General features: G+C 47.2%; 1 protein-coding gene across 6 annotated transcripts in view; it reads left to right on the top strand.

Moving 5' to 3' along the window:
* The window catches only part of RAD54L2 (RAD54 like 2), a 94009-nt gene extending 75858 nt beyond the window's left edge, over positions 1–18151 (top strand). For 5 of the 6 annotated variants that reach the window (XM_067754598.1, XM_067754597.1, XM_067754596.1 and 2 more), the window contains 7 exons: positions 647–852; positions 1271–1443; positions 1963–2159; positions 4598–4797; positions 5999–6088; positions 8453–8545; positions 10407–18151. In XM_067754598.1, the coding sequence (XP_067610699.1) occupies positions 647–852; positions 1271–1443; positions 1963–2159; positions 4598–4797; positions 5999–6088; positions 8453–8545; positions 10407–11401 (1954 nt within the window). In that variant the 3' untranslated portion in view covers positions 11402–18151. The remainder of the gene's footprint in view (positions 1–646; positions 853–1270; positions 1444–1962; positions 2160–4597; positions 4798–5998; positions 6089–8452; positions 8546–10406) is intronic. The other variant, XM_067754601.1, reaches the window with a different exon arrangement.
* The last annotated feature ends 35 nt before the right edge of the window (positions 18152–18186 follow it).

Below are 18186 nucleotides of genomic sequence, written 5' to 3' on the forward strand. Positions count from 1 at the left end.
TCTCCTCAGGTTTGTGACTTGTTCTTGAGGTCAGAGTGGGGACCCCAGAAAGAAATTGTGTTAGAAGGGCAATTATGATAGTGTCATGAATTTCTTTGAGACCTTCATTCACAATGGTCATAATTATCTTTTCTCTCAGGACGGTTCTGAGGCTTAGATGATGTGATGAATGTGAAAGTGCTTTAATAAGTAGAAAGTGTAATATAACTGTAAAAGGCTGATGGCATTATTTGTCTCATGCCAAGCGACTTGCAGGCTGTGCTGCCTTCTGCCATCAGAATGCCCTCGATAGGGTATGAACCAGTCATTCTCCTAAGCTGTTAGACTAAACACATCAGAAACATTGGTACGCAGACATTTCCCCTCAGCCAGTGACATCACTCTGGGGCCAAGATATGGGCCTTTACTCATCACAGAGGGATGGGAGGGTGGGTTTTCTTTCTGAGCTGGTAGGTACTTCCATGTTGGACTTTCAGGGCATACTTTTCAGTGCTTGAGGAATGCACTGTTCATTAGCAGAATCATTCAGTATATTCTGCTTAGGATAAAGAGGATAATATCGGGGTAGGAGTCACAGAGGGTAAAACCAATTTGAAAACTATCTTTAAAACTAAAGGTTCTGTGATTATTGGCTTGTGTTTTAAAGGGCTGGGTGCTTGGGCGTGAATCTGATTGGTGCCAACCGAGTGGTGGTGTTTGATGCTTCCTGGAACCCTTGCCATGATGCTCAGGCAGTATGTCGGGTATACCGTTACGGCCAGAAAAAGCCCTGTCACATCTATCGCCTTGTGGCTGATTTCACCCTCGAAAAGAAGATCTATGACCGTCAGATTTCCAAGCAGGGCATGTCAGGTGGGCCATCTTCCAGGCTCAGAAGAGGCACATTTATACAGGCTACCACTCTAATTGTATCAAGAGTGGGAGGGGAGGGGGGCAGGATGTGGAAACACAGGCTTTCAGTCATAGAAAGTTAGCAGTTCCTTCCATCTCATTCTGATTCAAATAATTGCTTAAGAGGGAATTTACCTCAGATTGTTGAAGATGGGTTTAATGATAAGAGCTGAGCTGGTTATGCAATTTTCTCTTAACATATTTCTGTTTCATGAGGGTCTCAGACCTGCTGTTTGACTTTCAGATATGGGGTGGCCTGAGATGGTTTAGATATTGGTAACAATTATGCCACCCACAACCTTTCTTCCAATATTTGTAGCTATGCTTTTGCAGTTTTCTTTGCTGTGAACTGACTTTCTCCATGTCTTCTCCCTTCTAGATAGGGTCGTGGACGATCTCAATCCAATGCTGAACTTTACTCGAAAGGAGGTGGAGAACCTACTGCACTTTGTTGAGAAGGAGCCAGCTCCCCAAGCATCCTTGAACATAAAGGGGATCAAGGAGCCAGTCCTGCAACTTGCCTGTCTGAAATACCCTCACCTCATCACCAAGGTAAGACCCTGGTATGCATGTGTCCCAGTACTGCACTCTCCACTGAGGGAGGCTTGTCTGGCAAGCTAGTTTCCTTCATCCAAAGTTTTGTTTCATGCAGACAACTTGAATTCATCTGCTTCTTTTCCTTGCCCCAGACAGTCCCCCTCCCCTCTCCAAACCACCTATCCTATCCTAGTCTCATCCTAGGAGTGTGTGCTCAGTCATGAGAATAATTTGGCCGTTGTGAGTTTTCCTAGCAGAAAGAGAGGGGGAAAAGTTCTGAAAATATAGTCTGGTAATTCTCTGAACTCTCCCATCCTTTTGATATGGAAGGCAGACTTAGGTTGTCCAAAGCTGGTGCTAGGTTAGAGTTGAGAATTTATGCTGCTGACAGGAAGACAGTAAACCCACCTGTGTGTCTGTGAGCAGGCTCTTTGCTAAGTACTGGAGACAGCCAGCCATTTCTTGGTTTCAAAGTAAGGCTTATTGTATGTCACAAAGACTGGTAATTAAATCAACATCCTCCTGTGTCCCCAGGAGCCTTTTGAGCATGAGTCATTGCTCCTTAACCGAAAGGATCACAAGCTGACCAAAGCTGAGAAAAAAGCAGCAAAGAAAAGCTACGAGGAAGACAAACGTACATCGGTCCCCTACACCCGCCCATCATATGCTCAGTATTACCCCGCCAGTGACCAGAGCCTGACCAGCATCCCTGCCTTCAGTCAGAGAAACTGGTGAGTCACTGAAAAGGGAGGAAGATTTGCTGCTGGGCCAGGGTCAAGCCTTTCAACTGGTTCCTTTTTTAAATAAAGGGAGACCCTACAACTTGCTCTTTGGCTGCTGTGAACTGAGAGGTTCTGCTCTTGGATGAGGTGCTGAAGCAGTTCAGCAGCCCTGGTGTTTTAAGCAGCTCTGGCTGGAAGAGTGAGCTGCTGGGCTTGTGACTCAGGAGAGTCCCTCTGGACTCCCGAGGAGATGCAGCTTCCCATAACACAAATGCCCAGCCCTCCCACACAGCTGCTTCCTATCTGCAGCACCTTGGTGCTAGCCCTCACTTAGCAGTGAAGTTCAAGAGTGAAGGCCAGGTCTTCTGTGGGTCTTGGATTGCAGTCAGGGAATCCTGCTGTTCCTAATGGGATTTCACTCTGTGTCCGCCTTATTCCTGAGCAAAAAATCTTTTTCTTGAGTACAGCTTCCAGAACTATTAAGAATAGGAACAGCATGGAAGCCAATTGCTAGGTGGGAGAAAAGCTCTTTGTAGGAAATTATAGAATAGTTATCTCTGTTTTTTTTCCTCATTACAAGACAAAGTGCCTCATAGCCTTTATCAGATCAGCTTCCTGATTGCCTGGTTTGCATTTTTACATTATTTGATTATCTTGAATTAAAGATAATTATTTTGAGAGGGATAGATTTAAGAATTGTTTCTTTTGACTATTCCATGTTTACAAAAAAATAAACTTGTCAAATGAGTTTCTAAAGGAACTGAAGCCATGTAAGATTTTATGTAAGACTAAATTTTGGTGAGTAAATTTGCTACTTTTTATGTATAAGATGCTTTCAAGTAGAAAATTGCCATGTTTCAAAGCCTTCAAACTTTATTTCTGTGTCATTTTCCAAGATACTGTTGCCTGAGTATGTTCTTCTCTGGTCCTCCACCCCTTTTATCTCTTTTCTGGGCTTTTCCTTGTAATAGCAGGAATGGACTAAGTCTGAACCCAGTAGGAGAAAAGCCATATGGAGGGAAGATGTGACAAATGAGCTGGGCTCTGAGGAGATTTCAGCTCCTTTTCTGGCCCAACTCTGGCCCTGTGGGAGGCATTGGCCTCTCACAGCATTTGATGAGCCATCCCATGATCCTGCTGATTCCTTATCCTGTCTGGGTACATGTGAGGAGGCCTTTCCGCCCAAATTCCTAGCCTTAGCCCCTGCAGCGTATGGGGCTTAGGCTAGATTCCTGTTACCCTTCTGACTTCTTATCCTGAGAAGAGTCCCATTGACATCTGAGCAGGGCCCCCAGCTCCTGCATAGCCACCTTGGGCAGGCATTGCGGAAGTGGGTCCCAGATCCTGGTGAGCTTGCCGTGCTACCTGGCCTGTCTCGGAATGATGGCATCCACAGGGCCCCAGGGGTTGCCCAAAGGCAACCTGAGAGCAGTGTGACTGAGGAGACATGCAGACCTACTCCAACAGCAGTGGTGTGTTCTTTTATGTGCCAGTCTTCAGTCAGATGAGGAAGAGCATACCAGTCCAAGAGGCTCTCTTTCTCTGAACTAAAGACCAAAGATGCAGACTTCAGAAATCTTAGAGACAGGGGCTTTATTTCAGAAACCTTAAATAAGGAGTAGCTTTCTCAAGGTACCAACATCCAGTTGAAAGGAAGGTGAAAAGTGAGGAATGCATCATTGACCACAGGATAACATTTTGGCACTTTGGTAGTAAGAGATGCACAACCGGTACTCAGGCTGGCCATGGCTCTGTGCCATGTAGAAGCCCAACTTCTGTGCACGGCGTTTTGCCTGCTGCTGCTTTTGTGGTGGCTGTGACTTTAGGGGCACTTTGGGGATTGGCCCTGGGAGAAGTCCATTGAAAAGTAATTCAGAAGAGAGAGGTGTCTGCATTACTTATTGAAACTTGAGATTTCAGAGGGTAATGATGGTTAAAGTTGGATAGATAGTCTCAAGACCACCAGAACATGTGACGTCACATGGCCCTATTTTCTTGGGTTAGTGGGAAAATTCCACCCATCTATCTTCAAATTAGTATGCACCGTGTTCTGAAGAACTTCCCCCCCACTTAATGCCTCTTTGCCTCTACCTGACTTCCAAGGACGAATTCCTTCCAAGGACGAATTCCTAATTTATGTAGACAGTCCAAATTCTAGAGGAGCAGATGTCACCTCACATTTCCAAAAAGGCATTATTCCACTGACATTGATTCTTCTTAGACTCTGAGAGGCGTTATCCCTTGCTGTCTCTGTCTCCTCTCTGTCTCAGCCCTGCCTCTAGTCTCCTTTTGAATTTACCATACCCTGCAGGTTCTTTTGATCCTTCTCTCAGCAGCATCTGAGGCTGTAGAATGGGGAAGTCTGGAGAGGCTCAGCAGTCTTTGCAGAAAGATAAGTAAGGGCTGTTCTGCCAAACTTCCTTAGTGTGCTTCTCTTTCTCTCCTAGGCAGCCAACACTGAAGAGTGATGAGAAGCCTGTGGCCAGTGTTCGTCCTGTACAGTCCACCCCAATCCCCATGATGCCACGGCATGTCCCACTGGGAGGTAGTGTAAGCTCTGCCTCCAGCACAAATCCAGCTATGAACTTCCCAATCAACTACCTGCAACGTGCGGGAGTCCTTGTGCAGAAGGTGGTCACCACAACAGGTTGGGAGCTCCTGAGTTCTCTTCCAGGGTGCTGTCCCTTTTAAAATTACTTTGTTCATTCAGGAAGTATTTATTAAACAATGTTTGCATTCTAGGCCATACTACATTGGCACTCTAGGTAAAAATAGAGAAGGCAGCAGTCCCTGATCTTGGAGAATTTGCATTCTAATGAAATGTCTTAAGAAGAGCAACACGGAACTGGGTTTTCTTGAATGTGGTGGGTGGGATGGACTCTGAACACTGCAGAGATTGTGGAAATGTCACTGGACATAGGGTTGGTCTTCAGAGAGAGGTGTGAATGTGTTGAGTCCTGCCTGACTTGTAGGGTCAGGTGGGTATGAAGGACAGCTCTCAACCTCTTTAGTTAAAAGACCTAAATGTCGCTTGCTTCTTTCTTTGTAAGTTTAATGTAGATCGAGCATGATGGGCCAGTGGTAGGAGTTGGGCAGCCCATCCGTCCCTGCAATTGATTCTGTGGTTCAGGGTAATTGGGAAGGAAAGCATTTCATGATGCTGTTTTTCATCTTGTTATCTAGAAATACTCATAATACATTTTCATGAAAACATCTTAATTGGTTTTTTTGAGTATGAAAATAATAGCTGTTCATTGTAAAAAAAAAGAAAAAAATTTGAAACAAATTAAAAACAAAGAGAGAGGCTCTCAGGACTTCCCTGGTGGTCCAGTGGTTAAAACTCCACGCTTCCACTGCAGGGGGTGTGGTTTCAATCCCTGGTCGGGGAACTAAGATCCCACATGCCCTGCGGCACAGCCAAAAAAAAGAGAGAGCCTCTCATAATCCTGTTTCTCTGCTGATTCTTGAAAATGCTCTTTCTCTTCATAGTGACAGGAGCAGCAGATACATGCAAATAGCTTAGGGAGGGAGAAACAAAAAAGAAATAAACATTTGAACTGAAACTTTTTCTAAACCAAAAACTCTATGATTTTTAAATTAAATCAAGGAAAATTGATCAGAAAGATGATCAGATTTCTAAAAAGTTTCTTGTTTTCACAGTATTCTTTGTTTAGACAGTTGTGAGAGGCCCTGCTGGTTTCAAAACTTCCTTGGTTCTGACCTCTGCTCCACTGAGACGCTTTAGGGAAACCATTGAGGAACAGGGGTGGATGTGGACTTTGCATTTTATTTCCCTCCTTCAGTCAGGCCCCATGTAATCTAAATCTGAGGTCTGTTGTCTCCACTAGATATTGTTATTCCTGGACTCAACAGCTCCACAGACGTACAGGCAAGAATTAATGCTGGTGAGAGCATCCACATCATCCGTGGGACAAAAGGTGAGAGCCTGACCAAAGGGCTTATTCCCTACCTTTGGTTGAGAGTGGTGGGCTGGCAAGCAAAATAAATACATATGGTTTGAGCTAGAGAGAAGATAGGAATCATCCTATAGGAGTGTAACACGTGGGGGAAACATGAGAAAATGACATTTCTAGGAGCTTAGCCGAGTTGGGGTGGGCTCAAAGGATATCTGTCAGTGGCTTAAAAGAAAGGAGTTAGGGTCCCTGCATTCCTATATTTTGCCATCGTTTTTATGGAGAATCTTGGAGTGGGTTTGGATACACACAGTGTTTTGTATTGGTGTCAGCCTATCGATAGTATCGGCTAGGAATGCCTGGGGCACTCATCCAGTCCTGTAGTACTTGTGGCAAGCCCCCACATACATTTCCCCAGAGCCAGTGTTGTGGCTAGACCAGCCCTTGTCGTTCTTATTATGATTGCAAGATGCACCTCAGCAACAATCATCAAGGAACTTTGAAAAAACAAGGTTTACTACTCACAGGTCCTGTAGGGTACATGGCACACTCAAGGGCCACACAGGAAGGTTGTGGGGAGAGAGAGAGAGAAAGAGATTGTAGACCTGGGTCTCTGTCTTTATTAGGGTCCAAGAGTGAGGTGGCTAGGGTTTCGCAGGTTCAATCTTTATTGGTGAATTTATTTATATTTTTGGCCACGCCGTGCAGCTCGTGGGATCTTAATTCCACAACCAGGGATCAAACTTGTTCCCCCTGCAGTGGAAGCACAGAGTCCTAACCACTGAACCACCAGGGAAGTCCCTTTATTGGTGAATTTAAAACATAAGAATGGGAATTAGTGTGTGGGAAGGGAAGAGCGAGCTCACTCAAGGGTTAGTTACCTAGGTTACCTCAGGCTTTCTAAAAAGGAACTTTTCAAGGGAGGGAGCAGCCTGGTTCCTTACCTAGTAGTTTAGCTAGTAGCTGTGCCGTACGGCTGGCAGTTTGTTTACCCAAGATGGATGTCTTTGAAATGGATGTCTGAGCAGTCAAAAGCTTAATGTCTAGCACTTACACTACACACAGGGAGGCCAGAATCAGAGGGAATGAGCTGTGGAATGGGTTATAAGCCAACCTGTTTATTGTTGTGCCGTCTTACCTACTTGCTTAGAGTGGGGTGGATGTCTCTGATTAGAAAATGTAGTGGGTGGATGAATAAGTATACCTGGGTTGCATGACAGAATTTTCCAGTGTGGCCATTTGAAAAGTCCACTGCCTCTGGCCTCCTTATGGAGTTCTCCAGATGAGATTGCTGGAGAAATCTGGGCTGGATGGTGTTAGGACACAGCTGAAGCCTATCTTTCATGTCAGCCTCTGCTGTGTGAGGCTCCCTGAGGGTCTTTGTTTAGTAAGGAGATTTTGCCCTAGCCTCTGTTGGGTTAAAGTACTTTTAGTTTCAGGGAAAAGATGCCATGAAATACATGACACCCAGAGAAGGTCATATGTAGCCCCCTTACTGGGTTCTTCCTGGCCTAGAGCAGGGGTATGCAAACTGTGGCCCACGGACCAGATCATGCCTGCTTCCTGTTACTGTACCTCTGAGCCAAGAATGGGTTTTACATTTTCAACCATTTTCAGTTGGTTGAAAAAAAAAAAAATCAAAAGTATAGTATTCTGTGACGTGAAAGCGATATGAAATTCACATTTCAGTGTCCATAAATAAAGACCTTTGGAGCACAGCCACACCCAGCTGTCATGTTACAGCAGCAGAGTAGTTGCAACAGAGACCTTATGGCTCACAGAGCCAAAAATATTTACTCACTGACCCTTTAAGAAAAAGTTTTTTGACCTCTGGCCAAGAGGCAGCCCTACCAAGAGATAGATCAAATGACATGCTCAAGACCAAGGAAAGGTTGACTAGTGCTGTGTGGGAATAGAATAGCCATCTTGAATTATTCCTGCCAAGGGAGGGGTGTTATTGAGGAAATAAGGCTCCTTCCAGATCAAGAGGACCTGGGCCAGAACAGAAGGAGCCAATTTACTCTCTTTCACAGCACCCTATTTATTTCCTCCATTGCATTTAACCTTTCCTGATATTTTCTAGTATAATTGTCTATCTCCCCCTCTAGAGTTAAGCTCCGTGAGACAGGGCCCTTTTCTGTCTTGTGTACTTCAGTGTCTAGAACAGTGTCTGGTATATGGTAGTCACGCAGTCAGTGTTTGTGGAATAAGTGAGTAATATTGGGTCCACAGCTCAGTCATCCCACTCCTCATTTCAGGGATATTGAGAGAGGATGTGACACCAGTTTTACAGCTGTTTCTGAGCCCACAGTGCCCAGGCCTGGAGTTTCCCAGGGTTGGCTGTATTGCATGTCTGCTCCTAACAGTCTTCCTCATGTTTCTTCTTAGGGACATACATCCGTACCAGTGATGGGCGAATCTTTGCTGTCCGGGCGACTGGCAAACCAAAGGCCCCTGAAGATGGTCAGATGGCTGCCTCAGGTATAGTGGCTTCTACTTTCCGTTGACCTACATGGCATTTTTGCGGGGGGGGGCGGGGTGTGGTTTGTAATTAATTTATTTTTTGAATAGATAATGTGTGCATGGTTCACAATTCAAAGGGTACAAGAAGGGGTAAAGTGAAAAGTAAGTTTTTCTTCCCTCATACTTCCAGTCATCCATTGCTCCTTCCTGGAGGTGCTACTCCTGTTTTGTTTGGTTGGTTTGTTTGTTTTATAGATTTATTTATTTTTATTTATTTATTTTTGGCTGCGTTGGGTCTTTGTTTCTGCTCGCGGGCTTTCTCTAGTTGCAGCAAGCGGGAGCCACTCCTTGCCACGGTGCATGGGCCCCTCATTGCAGTGGCCTCTCCCGTTGCAGAGCACGGGCTCGGTGCGCAGGCCCCAGGAGTTGTGGCATGCAGGCTCAGCAGTTGTGGCCCTCGGGCTCCAGAGCACAGGCTCAGCAGTTGTGGCACACAGGCCTAGCTGCTCTGTGGCATGTGGAATCCTCCCAGAGCAGGGCTCGAACCCGTGTTCCCTGCATTGGCAGGCGGATTCCCAACCACTGCGCCACCAGGGAAGTCCCTCCTGTTGTTGTTTTGTTTTGTTTTGTTTTGTTTTAAAAGATATTCTATACATATACATGGTACAGGGATATGTATGTGTGCACGTGTGTATCTGTGTATGTTAAAAAAATGTATATATGTATATAACTTTTCTTTGCATTTTTAAAACAAATGCTAATTTACTGTAATATACTGTTTGATCTTTTCTTCATTCACTAGTGTATCTCAGTGCTTGTTCCTTATCCTTTCTGTAAATGTTCCTCAGTGAAGGTTTGCACAAGATGCAGTTAGATGGGTGTAATACAGTGCATTACCGAGTTCCCTGTCCCTGGACATCTAGATTGTTGTGCTCCACCATTACAGTACTGGTTCACAGTCATATGGGTGTATCTATAGGAAAAATTCCTAGAAGTGGGATTGCCAGATCAAAGAGTATATGTGTGGCACATTAACAATGTTAGGAACTCTTGCAAAAGTCCCCTCTGTGGGAGTGGTTCTCACTTATCCTCCCACCATGAGGTATGAGGGTATGAGAGCTAGATTGCTCTTGTTCCCAGCTTTTATCATGGAAATTGAGAGACATGCAGACAAGTTGAAAGAACAGCACTGTGAGCACCCATGTATCCTACAGCTAGATCCAATGACTGTTATCATTTTCATAAACTTTCTTCTCTCTCTTCCTTCCTATTATTTGAACTATTTGTAAGTTGAAGACATCATGTCATTTCATCCCTAAATATTTCAGCACACATTTGCTAAGATTAAGGACATACTCCTCCTAGTCACAAAACCATTATCGCACTAAAAAAAGTTAACAATCCCATAATATTCCCTACTAGTCAGGCCATTTTCAGATTTTCCAGTTGCCCCATTCACTTTCATGGCCATGGATTTTGTTTTGTTTTTAACCAGGCTGGACTGCTTTTTGAACTTCATTTTCCTCTTTTCTCCCATCCTGGTCACTGACCATCTTTGCCCCCAGAAGGAGTGTGACTAAAAGAATATCTTTCAGCATTTCATATCCTTTATTTCATAGGATCCACCTTGGTGGAGTTTTACAGGAAACTGGGGTACAGAGAAGTTACATGTCTTTGCATGGATAGACTTGTTTCCTAGATCAAAGGACTTCTTTCTTTGTGATTGGGAAAAATTGACTGGGTGATGTTGTTTGCACATCAAACTATTTGAATTTGGGGGACCACAGGACAGGATTTTTTTTTTTAATGGAATCTTGTCTTACACCCGCCTTCTCTCCCTGACCATTCTGGTTCTCAGTTACCTACATTTCGTCCCCAGGTTCCCAGGGGCCTTCTCTCGAGTCTACAAGCAACGGCAGACACAGTGCCTCATCACCCAAAGCCCCCGACCCTGAGGGGCTGGCCAGGCCTGTCTCTCCAGACAGCCCGGAGATCATCAGTGAGCTCCAGCAGTATGCAGATGTGGCTGCTGCCCGGGAATCCCGTCAGAGCTCCCCAAGCTCCAATGCTGCCCTGCCTGGCCCCCCAGCTCAACTTGTGGACAGCAGTGCTGTTCCTGGGACAGCTCTTGGGACTGAACCTAGACATGGGGGTCATTGCCTCAATAGTTCCCTCTTGGTGACCGGCCAGCCCTGTGGTGACAGGCACCCAGTGTTGGACTTAAGGGGCCACAAGCGAAAGTTGGCCACACCACCTGCTGCCCAGGAGTCAGCCCGCCGGCGGTCCAGGAAGGGCCATCTGCCAGCCCCCGTGCAGCCGTATGAACACGGGTATCCAGTTTCTGGCGGGTTTGCCATGCCACCCGTCTCCTTAAACCATAACCTCACCCCACCCTTCACCTCCCAGGCTGGGGAGAATTCCCTGTTTATGGGCAGTACCCCCTCCTACTACCAGCTGTCCAATTTGCTGGCAGATGCCCGCCTGGTGTTTCCAGTGACTACTGACCCTCTGGTGCCAGCAGGCCCCGTCAGTTCCTCTTCCACGGCTACCTCAGTCACTGCCAGCAACCCCTCCTTCATGCTCAACCCCTCTGTACCAGGGATACTACCCAGCTACTCACTCCCATTCTCACAGCCACTCCTGTCCGAGCCGAGGATGTTTGCGCCTTTTCCTTCCCCTGTCTTGCCCAGCAACCTTTCACGGGGCATGTCTGTCTACCCAGGCTACATATCCCCACATGCAGGCTACCCAGCTGGCGGCCTTCTCCGGTCCCAGGTGCCTCCATTTGACTCTCATGAGGTTGCTGAGGTGGGGTTCAGCTCCAATGATGATGAGGATAAGGACGATGATGTAATAGAGGTCACTGGGAAATAGCTGGGGAGCCCCTCTGCAGCTCACTCGGGGCCCCAGCAGGTTGCCCACCAAGATGGAAGGCAGCAATCTGGGCTTTCTGAGAATAGGGCACTTGGCAGGAGGGAAAAGGAAGAGGACAAAGAAGGGTGGTTGACCATAGGTGGCAGGGCTCTGTTGCTGTTTAACAAAAGAGGCAAAAATAATCCAACAGAGCAGCAATAGTGGGAAATCAGGGACCTAAAACAGGAATGGAGAGGCAGGGCAGTCTGCCTCTCTTCCTGCCTGCCTTGCTTATGCTGTCTGCTTGCTTGCTTGCCCATCTGAGGGTAGATGCTCACATCCCATTTCTGTCTTTGGGAACATTCTCTCCCGAGAGAGCTGCCTTACTGGGTGATTTAGCTTGGCCTGGAGAGGGAAGGGGAGGGAGGGAGGGTAAGAGAAGAAGGGTAGGCAGACTGAGATTCCATGTGAAGTGGAATCCTTTTAGGGGGTGGGAAAGAAGCAGACCAGGTATGTGTGTGTGTGCCTGTGTGTGTGTTTATGTTTGTACTTACATGTATGTAACAGAGCAGGGGTGAAGGCGGGTGGGAAGGGAGGGAGGGAGGGACTAAAGGGGAAACTAAGAAATGAATTTATCTTTTGTAAAATGGAAATCAGAGTGTGGTGGTTCATGGCAACTATTAGTATGAACATCAGGGTGAGCCCAGGAGAAGAGCCATGGAAACCACAAGTTTCCTTCTACTTGGGTGAAGACAAGGCCCAGCTAACCCACGTCCCTGGTTATCAGAGCCAGACTTGTTTTAAAATTTGGGGGAAATTATTAGAGAAAATGGGCATTACCAATCTGTGTCTCTTTCCCCAGTGGCTGTCTCTGAGCAGATCTCCCTTTCTGGGGTGTGAGATTGTCTGTGTGCAGAGACTGGGAGGGAGAAGCATTGCAGTGTGTGAGTGGGAGGTCATGGAGTTGTGGCCAGAAAAAACATTCTTCACAAGGTTGGAACTGAGCCCTCAGCTGCCTGTTCTGGTGGCCTTTCCTTTTCCTTCTCCATTAGAGAGCTCCATGTTAATTTATTTCTTAAGGGCAATTATTTATTATTTGGACTTTTCATGTGTCTTGGTTCTTTTTTGGGGGGGTGGGAGGGGAGGTTAGGGTAAGGAGGGTAGGAGATGGGAAGGGAAATTTTAAGATATCTCAGACCCCGTAGCTGCTGGTGAATAAATCCTGGGTAGATGGTGAATTGACCAAGGAAAGAAAGTTAGGCTTGACCAAGGTTTACACTAAACAACTATGTTTTCAGGAAATGGCCCCTCAGGAAGATCAGGGAATCCTGTGACGGATAGTTAGTGATGGTGAGACTCATTCCACAGTGCTTGAAATTTAGGATCATGGAGTTTGCAATTGGGAAGTAAGTGACCCCAAATTTGGAGCTGTGTCCTCCTGGGATGACCTTAGGGACAGGCTCTCTATGCTGACTAGTGAAGCTGTGTATAGGTGGCTGCTGGGTTGAGGGAACAGACTGTTGATTTCCTATTGGGAAATGTCTTGGCTTCCTCAACCTATCGGATGATCATTGTGGGCCTGGTGTCTGCTACCTCCATCCTCTTTGAAGGAACATGGAGGAGCCCTTCCTCTGTAGGAGACTTAAATCGTCTTAAAAGAATACATCAGTCATTCTGGGTCTCCGCCAGGGGCGAGGGGGCATCTAGGCGTTAAGCATAAACACTGGTTGTCTTCATATTGCCTTTTTCCCCCCTGCTGCTAAGACCTTGCTGGGCAGTTCTTTATGATGAACAAACCCTGTCTGGCTTTAGAGCTTTACCACCTACCCATGGGTCCCTCCTCACTGGGCAGCTGCTGCACCTGCCTCTGCCAAGCCCTGGAGGCAACTTAGCCAGCTCACCCCTAGTAGTATCTGCTTGCTTCTGCAACTCTTCTGACCAGCCTGTTTCCATTGTTGGGGAGTCTTAGCACACTCTGGCATATTATCCCCAGAGAAGAGACAAAGAGATGGCTGATGGATGGGTGTGTGTGTGTGTGTGTGTGTGTGTGTGTGTGTGTGCGCACTGTTCAGTTACACCAAAAGTGGAACTTAGGGAGCTTGCTTTCTGTATTTTCATAAGCACCCTGTCAGACATTTAACTCTCCTACTTATAGAAGCCTTAGACCTACAATTTAGCTATGCAAATTATTTTAATAATTTAAAAACAGCAGTTCCAACCAGTGCTTTCTCTTTCAGATGCATCCCAAGAATGAATGATGAAGGGACTCAGTTAGAGTGGGCTCTCAGGTTGAGGCTGGTTAATGGGAGTAAGCTAGCCTGGATCTCTGATTTGCAGAGCACACTCACAACCTGGGTTACAACTGATGCCTCTAAGGCTCCGGAGCACTGGGATCCCAGAAATTGTGTGTGTGTGTGTGTGTGTGTGTGTGTGTGTGTGTGTGTGTGTGTGTGTGGAAGGAGGGATATTTCTATGTTCACCTCTAGGAAATCACAGCAGCAAGCTCTGAGAATCCAGAAACTATCCCAGCAAGGAACCAAAACCAGTCACTGGAGGGATGGGCTTTTGAAGGTACCGGGAAGTAATGGGTGTTCTGAGTGGCAACATGTGCCTGCTCTCTACCCAGTGGTTCCATGGGCTGGGTCTTGCTTCAACTCAGGAGAGGCCATAGTTTTGGGAGGCTGACCTGGCTAGACAAGATTTTCTTTGATATGTGCAGCTTATATTGTGTAAGGGGGGTAGGGCTGGGATCATGGGAAATTAAGAGTGCTACTGGTTCCATGGTTTGTTTCGTTGTTGTTTTTTTTTATTGAACCTGAAAATACTTTGACTTTTCTGTCGTCTCTTTCTGTGTGCTGGTAGGCAAGCGTGCATGCACACCAAACATAAGCATATGTGTGAGGGTAGCAGGAAATGTCTCAGAGCCCAAGAACCATGTTTTACAGTTCCTTTGATCAGAAACACTTGGTGTTGATGTCCACGCACCGTCCAGGCCTGAGTAAGGGAAGGATGGTGATAAGGGGGAGGGCAGAAGATCAGGTCTAGGTATCTTGCCTCGCTACTGTCTTCCATAGAATGTTTTCAAGGGCCTTTCAAGCCCCATCTGTCTGGTTTAGCCTAAATCCTCAGCCTAGGGAATATAGTACAATTTAATAATTCAGGATTACCATTTGTAATAATGCTTTATTCCCTTTTCTCAGTACCTTTGTAGATAAAAATTCAACAGAGACAGATTAGCCATTTAATTGAGAAAGTAAGTGAACCATGTTGGATCCAGATTTTTTCTTCAGATTAGATATCTGCAAAGTTTTCACCCCCTTGAGTTATGCTTCTTAAGCATCTTTTGACTTAAGGATGTCTCTGGTCCTTGGAACTCTATTCCCTAGGAATTAGTGTGTGGAATCACTATATACTTGTGATTCACAACGAAATATGAAAATTTCCCACTCCAGGACATGAAGCAAATCGTTGGGGTAATATTTTGCTGATAGGTTGAAACACTCAACCAAACTTTAGCCGTCTGGGTAGGACTGTCACTCCCAAAGTACTCAGCAGAGCAAGGCTCTCTGCTTGTCTGTTCATGCCTGGCATTGCTCTGGAACTGAGTCCTCATCCCAGTTGAGGTCTTCTGGGGCTTTACATTCCTTGTTCCTAGTGTTCCTGGCCATGACCCCCTTGTGCTTCCCAGTTCCCTGTGATTCCACAGAAGACCAGTCTCTCCTTTCTGAGCCATGGCCTCCTATGCACCCAACTCAGTGACTCTTCCCCAATCAAAACTCCTGAGAGAAGAGCTCCTTCCCCCATTAGTTCCCCAAGAGACTTTCTGGCCCTCTGCTGACTGTTCCCAAGAAATCCACACCTCAAGGTCTGCCTGAGAAGGTTATGCTCTCCATCAGTCACCTTCAGAATCTATTTCCCTCCTACTGACTCTTCTCTGCTGTCCTGTGTATTCCACTGTGACCCCTTAATGTCTGTTCTGTGCCACTGGCTTGGCCCTAGGCCTTTTATGAATACCCGAGTCTTACGATGAACTTCCTGAGCAGGCAGTGTCCAACTTCTTTGCTCTTCAGGGACCTTAGTCTGCTCCTTTCCTCTCTCAGAGGTCTATTTGATATAGTAATCTAGTGCATTGGAGAGAGGTAGCTAGACAGGCTGCAGAGTCTGTAAGGCTGGGGGCTGGGAGTGATTTGGGTACTCTCTGTTACCACTACTGGGATAATAATCAGAAAAGAGGGGACCTCATACTGTGACCTGACCCAGGGCCCTCCCCTGGAAGAGAGCTCAGCCCAGGTTTGTGTGTGTGTGTGTGTGTGTGTGTGTGTGTGTGTGTGTGTGTGTGTGTGTGTGTGTGTGAGAGAGAGACAGTGTATGTGTGCACACGCATGCCCTTGTGCACGTGGGTGTAAATTGTTATCTGGTTGTGTTACTCAGGGTGGGCTGGGGACTCACCAGAAGAATCCCCTCAGCCCGCCCAAGACTGTTTTTTTCCTGTACCCTCTCCAGAGGGGTCGGGGAAGGGGGTCCAGGTGGGTTGAGGGGGTCACAATGGATAACCACTAAGGCCACACTGCTGCCAGGAGGAGTGGGGTGGGGGAGAGATGAGGTGGCCCCAGGGACCTGGCACCTGGCTTTGGTTTTCCATCTTCTTTCTTCAGGACACCCCCTGAGGCCTGGGACCTGCGCCTGGCTTTGAGGAACATCTGTAGCTGGGTGTTCCAGCTGCTGGTGTGATCATGGGCTTCCCTCCTCTCTCAGCAGGGCAGGTGCTCCTGCCCCAGAGACTGGGCAACTGGCTGTTTCTATGACGTATTTATTTTTACTTGTGTTTCATGTCACTTTTTTAAAAAAGCAAACAGAACAATTGTAAGTCAGTATAACTGCCTATCAGTTTATTTCTCTTTTTGTAAAATAAAATTTAAACTGAAGAAGGCAGTGTTGTTTGATCAGGGAATTGTCTGAACAGCTGTTTGGCTGGGTGGTGGTGAAAGGGATATAACTTAGAGCATATTGGATGCTGAGATGGCACCTGTGAAGGTGGGGGGTGGGAACAGAGGGCAGACTGCTGGCAGGCTCTTTTTATGCAGTGGGGTTCATTAGGCATTTTCTGCCTTTGCTCACCTGAAGAGGACCGCATTTCCTGGCTCTAGAGGAAACAGCGAAGCTGACTCAGGGTGGCTTGAGGCTAGCTGGTCCCTCAGTCATGGCAAGTCCTGCAGGGGCAGCCCTAACTAGGCTGTGAGTGGCCAGGGATTGGGCACAGCATCAGTGCCTTCAGAGGGGGGGAGATGGCTGGTGGCAGGGTTTGCAGAGCATCTTACATTGCATGTGTGTTCTCCATTTGTCATCTGAATTAGAGGATCTAACCACTGCCTCAGAGAACTAACAAGGGCTTTGGAGCATGAAGAGGTAGGGAAGGAGGGGATGGTCTATGCTTTAGTTTCCCAAGTTTGGGGAAACATTCTCTGGAATTTACTAAGGGAGAGTTAAAGTGCTTCTGTAGGAATTCTTTGGACAGAGGAAGGCAGGAGGAGACAAAGGCCAAGTCTGGGCTCATGGGAGGAGAATATGTGCTATTGGGAGATAGGACTGGGAGTGGGGCATGGGTGAGGCAGACGGCTAGGTGATCAGCTCTGCTCAGACTTGCTGCAAGGGGTAGTGGAAAGTGCCTGGGCTACTGCCTCCTGGTGGCTAATGGAGGCCTTGCAGGGATCCGGTGGAGATCAGGGCTTGCTTTGTTGGGAACAGCCTGCAATGAAGCCTGGGAAGCTGATGGCCTGCAGCCCCAGTCACAGGCCAACTCTACTTTCACCACAGAGGTGCTGAAGCTTCTAAGGCACACCCTGAACTCTGACGTGGGGCTCTGGAGTTCCCCAACCAAGCTAAAGGAAGTGAGCAGACAGGACAAGTTATGAAAGGGCAGCTCCAGACAACAGTTTCGTAGGAGAAGCTCATAGCTTCTGAGAAGCAGAACTGACCATACAGAGGCTGTCTGTCTCTGAGGGTACTGGCCCTTCCTCGTCTCACAGGAAATGCTTCCAAGTGTATAGTCCTCTTGCCTGGGGCACCCAAAGGGTTTGATCACGTGCCTGATGTTCATCAGCAAAACAACTGCCATGACCCTGCTAGCCCAGCCCTGAGTGCCTCTGAGGAGTCAGCTACCCATTCCGCTAGTTGGCCCAGAGCCCTGTGGGTGAGGTTCAATCTTCCCTGCCTGTGGGCAGAACAAATGTGAAGCAGAAGGAAAGGAAACCAGCTATAAGTGCCTGTGTGTGTCCAGTCTGCCCTTTGCTAGTACAGTAATGGGATCCACAAAAAGATGATTCACCTCCCAAACATCAATCCTCTATGTGAGGAGCACCAAAGTAGCACTTGGCCCCGCCTGTCTTGTAGCCAATCTTAACGAGCATAGTTGTCACCTCCCCCAGCCCCTCCACTGCAAGACTGGGCCTCTCAAGAGGGCGAGCTTTTATCTTTGGGGCCCGAGAAGAGTGCTTTGCTGTTTCTAGATCCTCAGAAATACGAGCTGAAGATTGAACCTGTCTTCAACGAACTTACAGTTGACTTGGGGGGTTATCTAGAATACTTAAGCTAGAAGGGCAGACCTGCCTCCCCCAGCTGCGTCTAGGGCACTGAGGGAGGAGCCTGGAAGGGGGGCGTTTCCCCGGTGAGCTCCAGGAGGGCGGGGCCTTGGTTTTGTTCACTTGGTATCCGCAGCCCCTAGAACTGTACTAGCAGGGAGCGGTACTCAATAAATGTTGGATGGATGAATGATCACCCCTGTGCTCCGTTTGAGGGGGGGGGGAAGG

The sequence above is a fragment of the Pseudorca crassidens genome, chromosome 10, assembly GCF_039906515.1.
Source record: "Pseudorca crassidens isolate mPseCra1 chromosome 10, mPseCra1.hap1, whole genome shotgun sequence".
Taxonomy (NCBI): Eukaryota; Metazoa; Chordata; class Mammalia; order Artiodactyla; family Delphinidae; genus Pseudorca; species Pseudorca crassidens.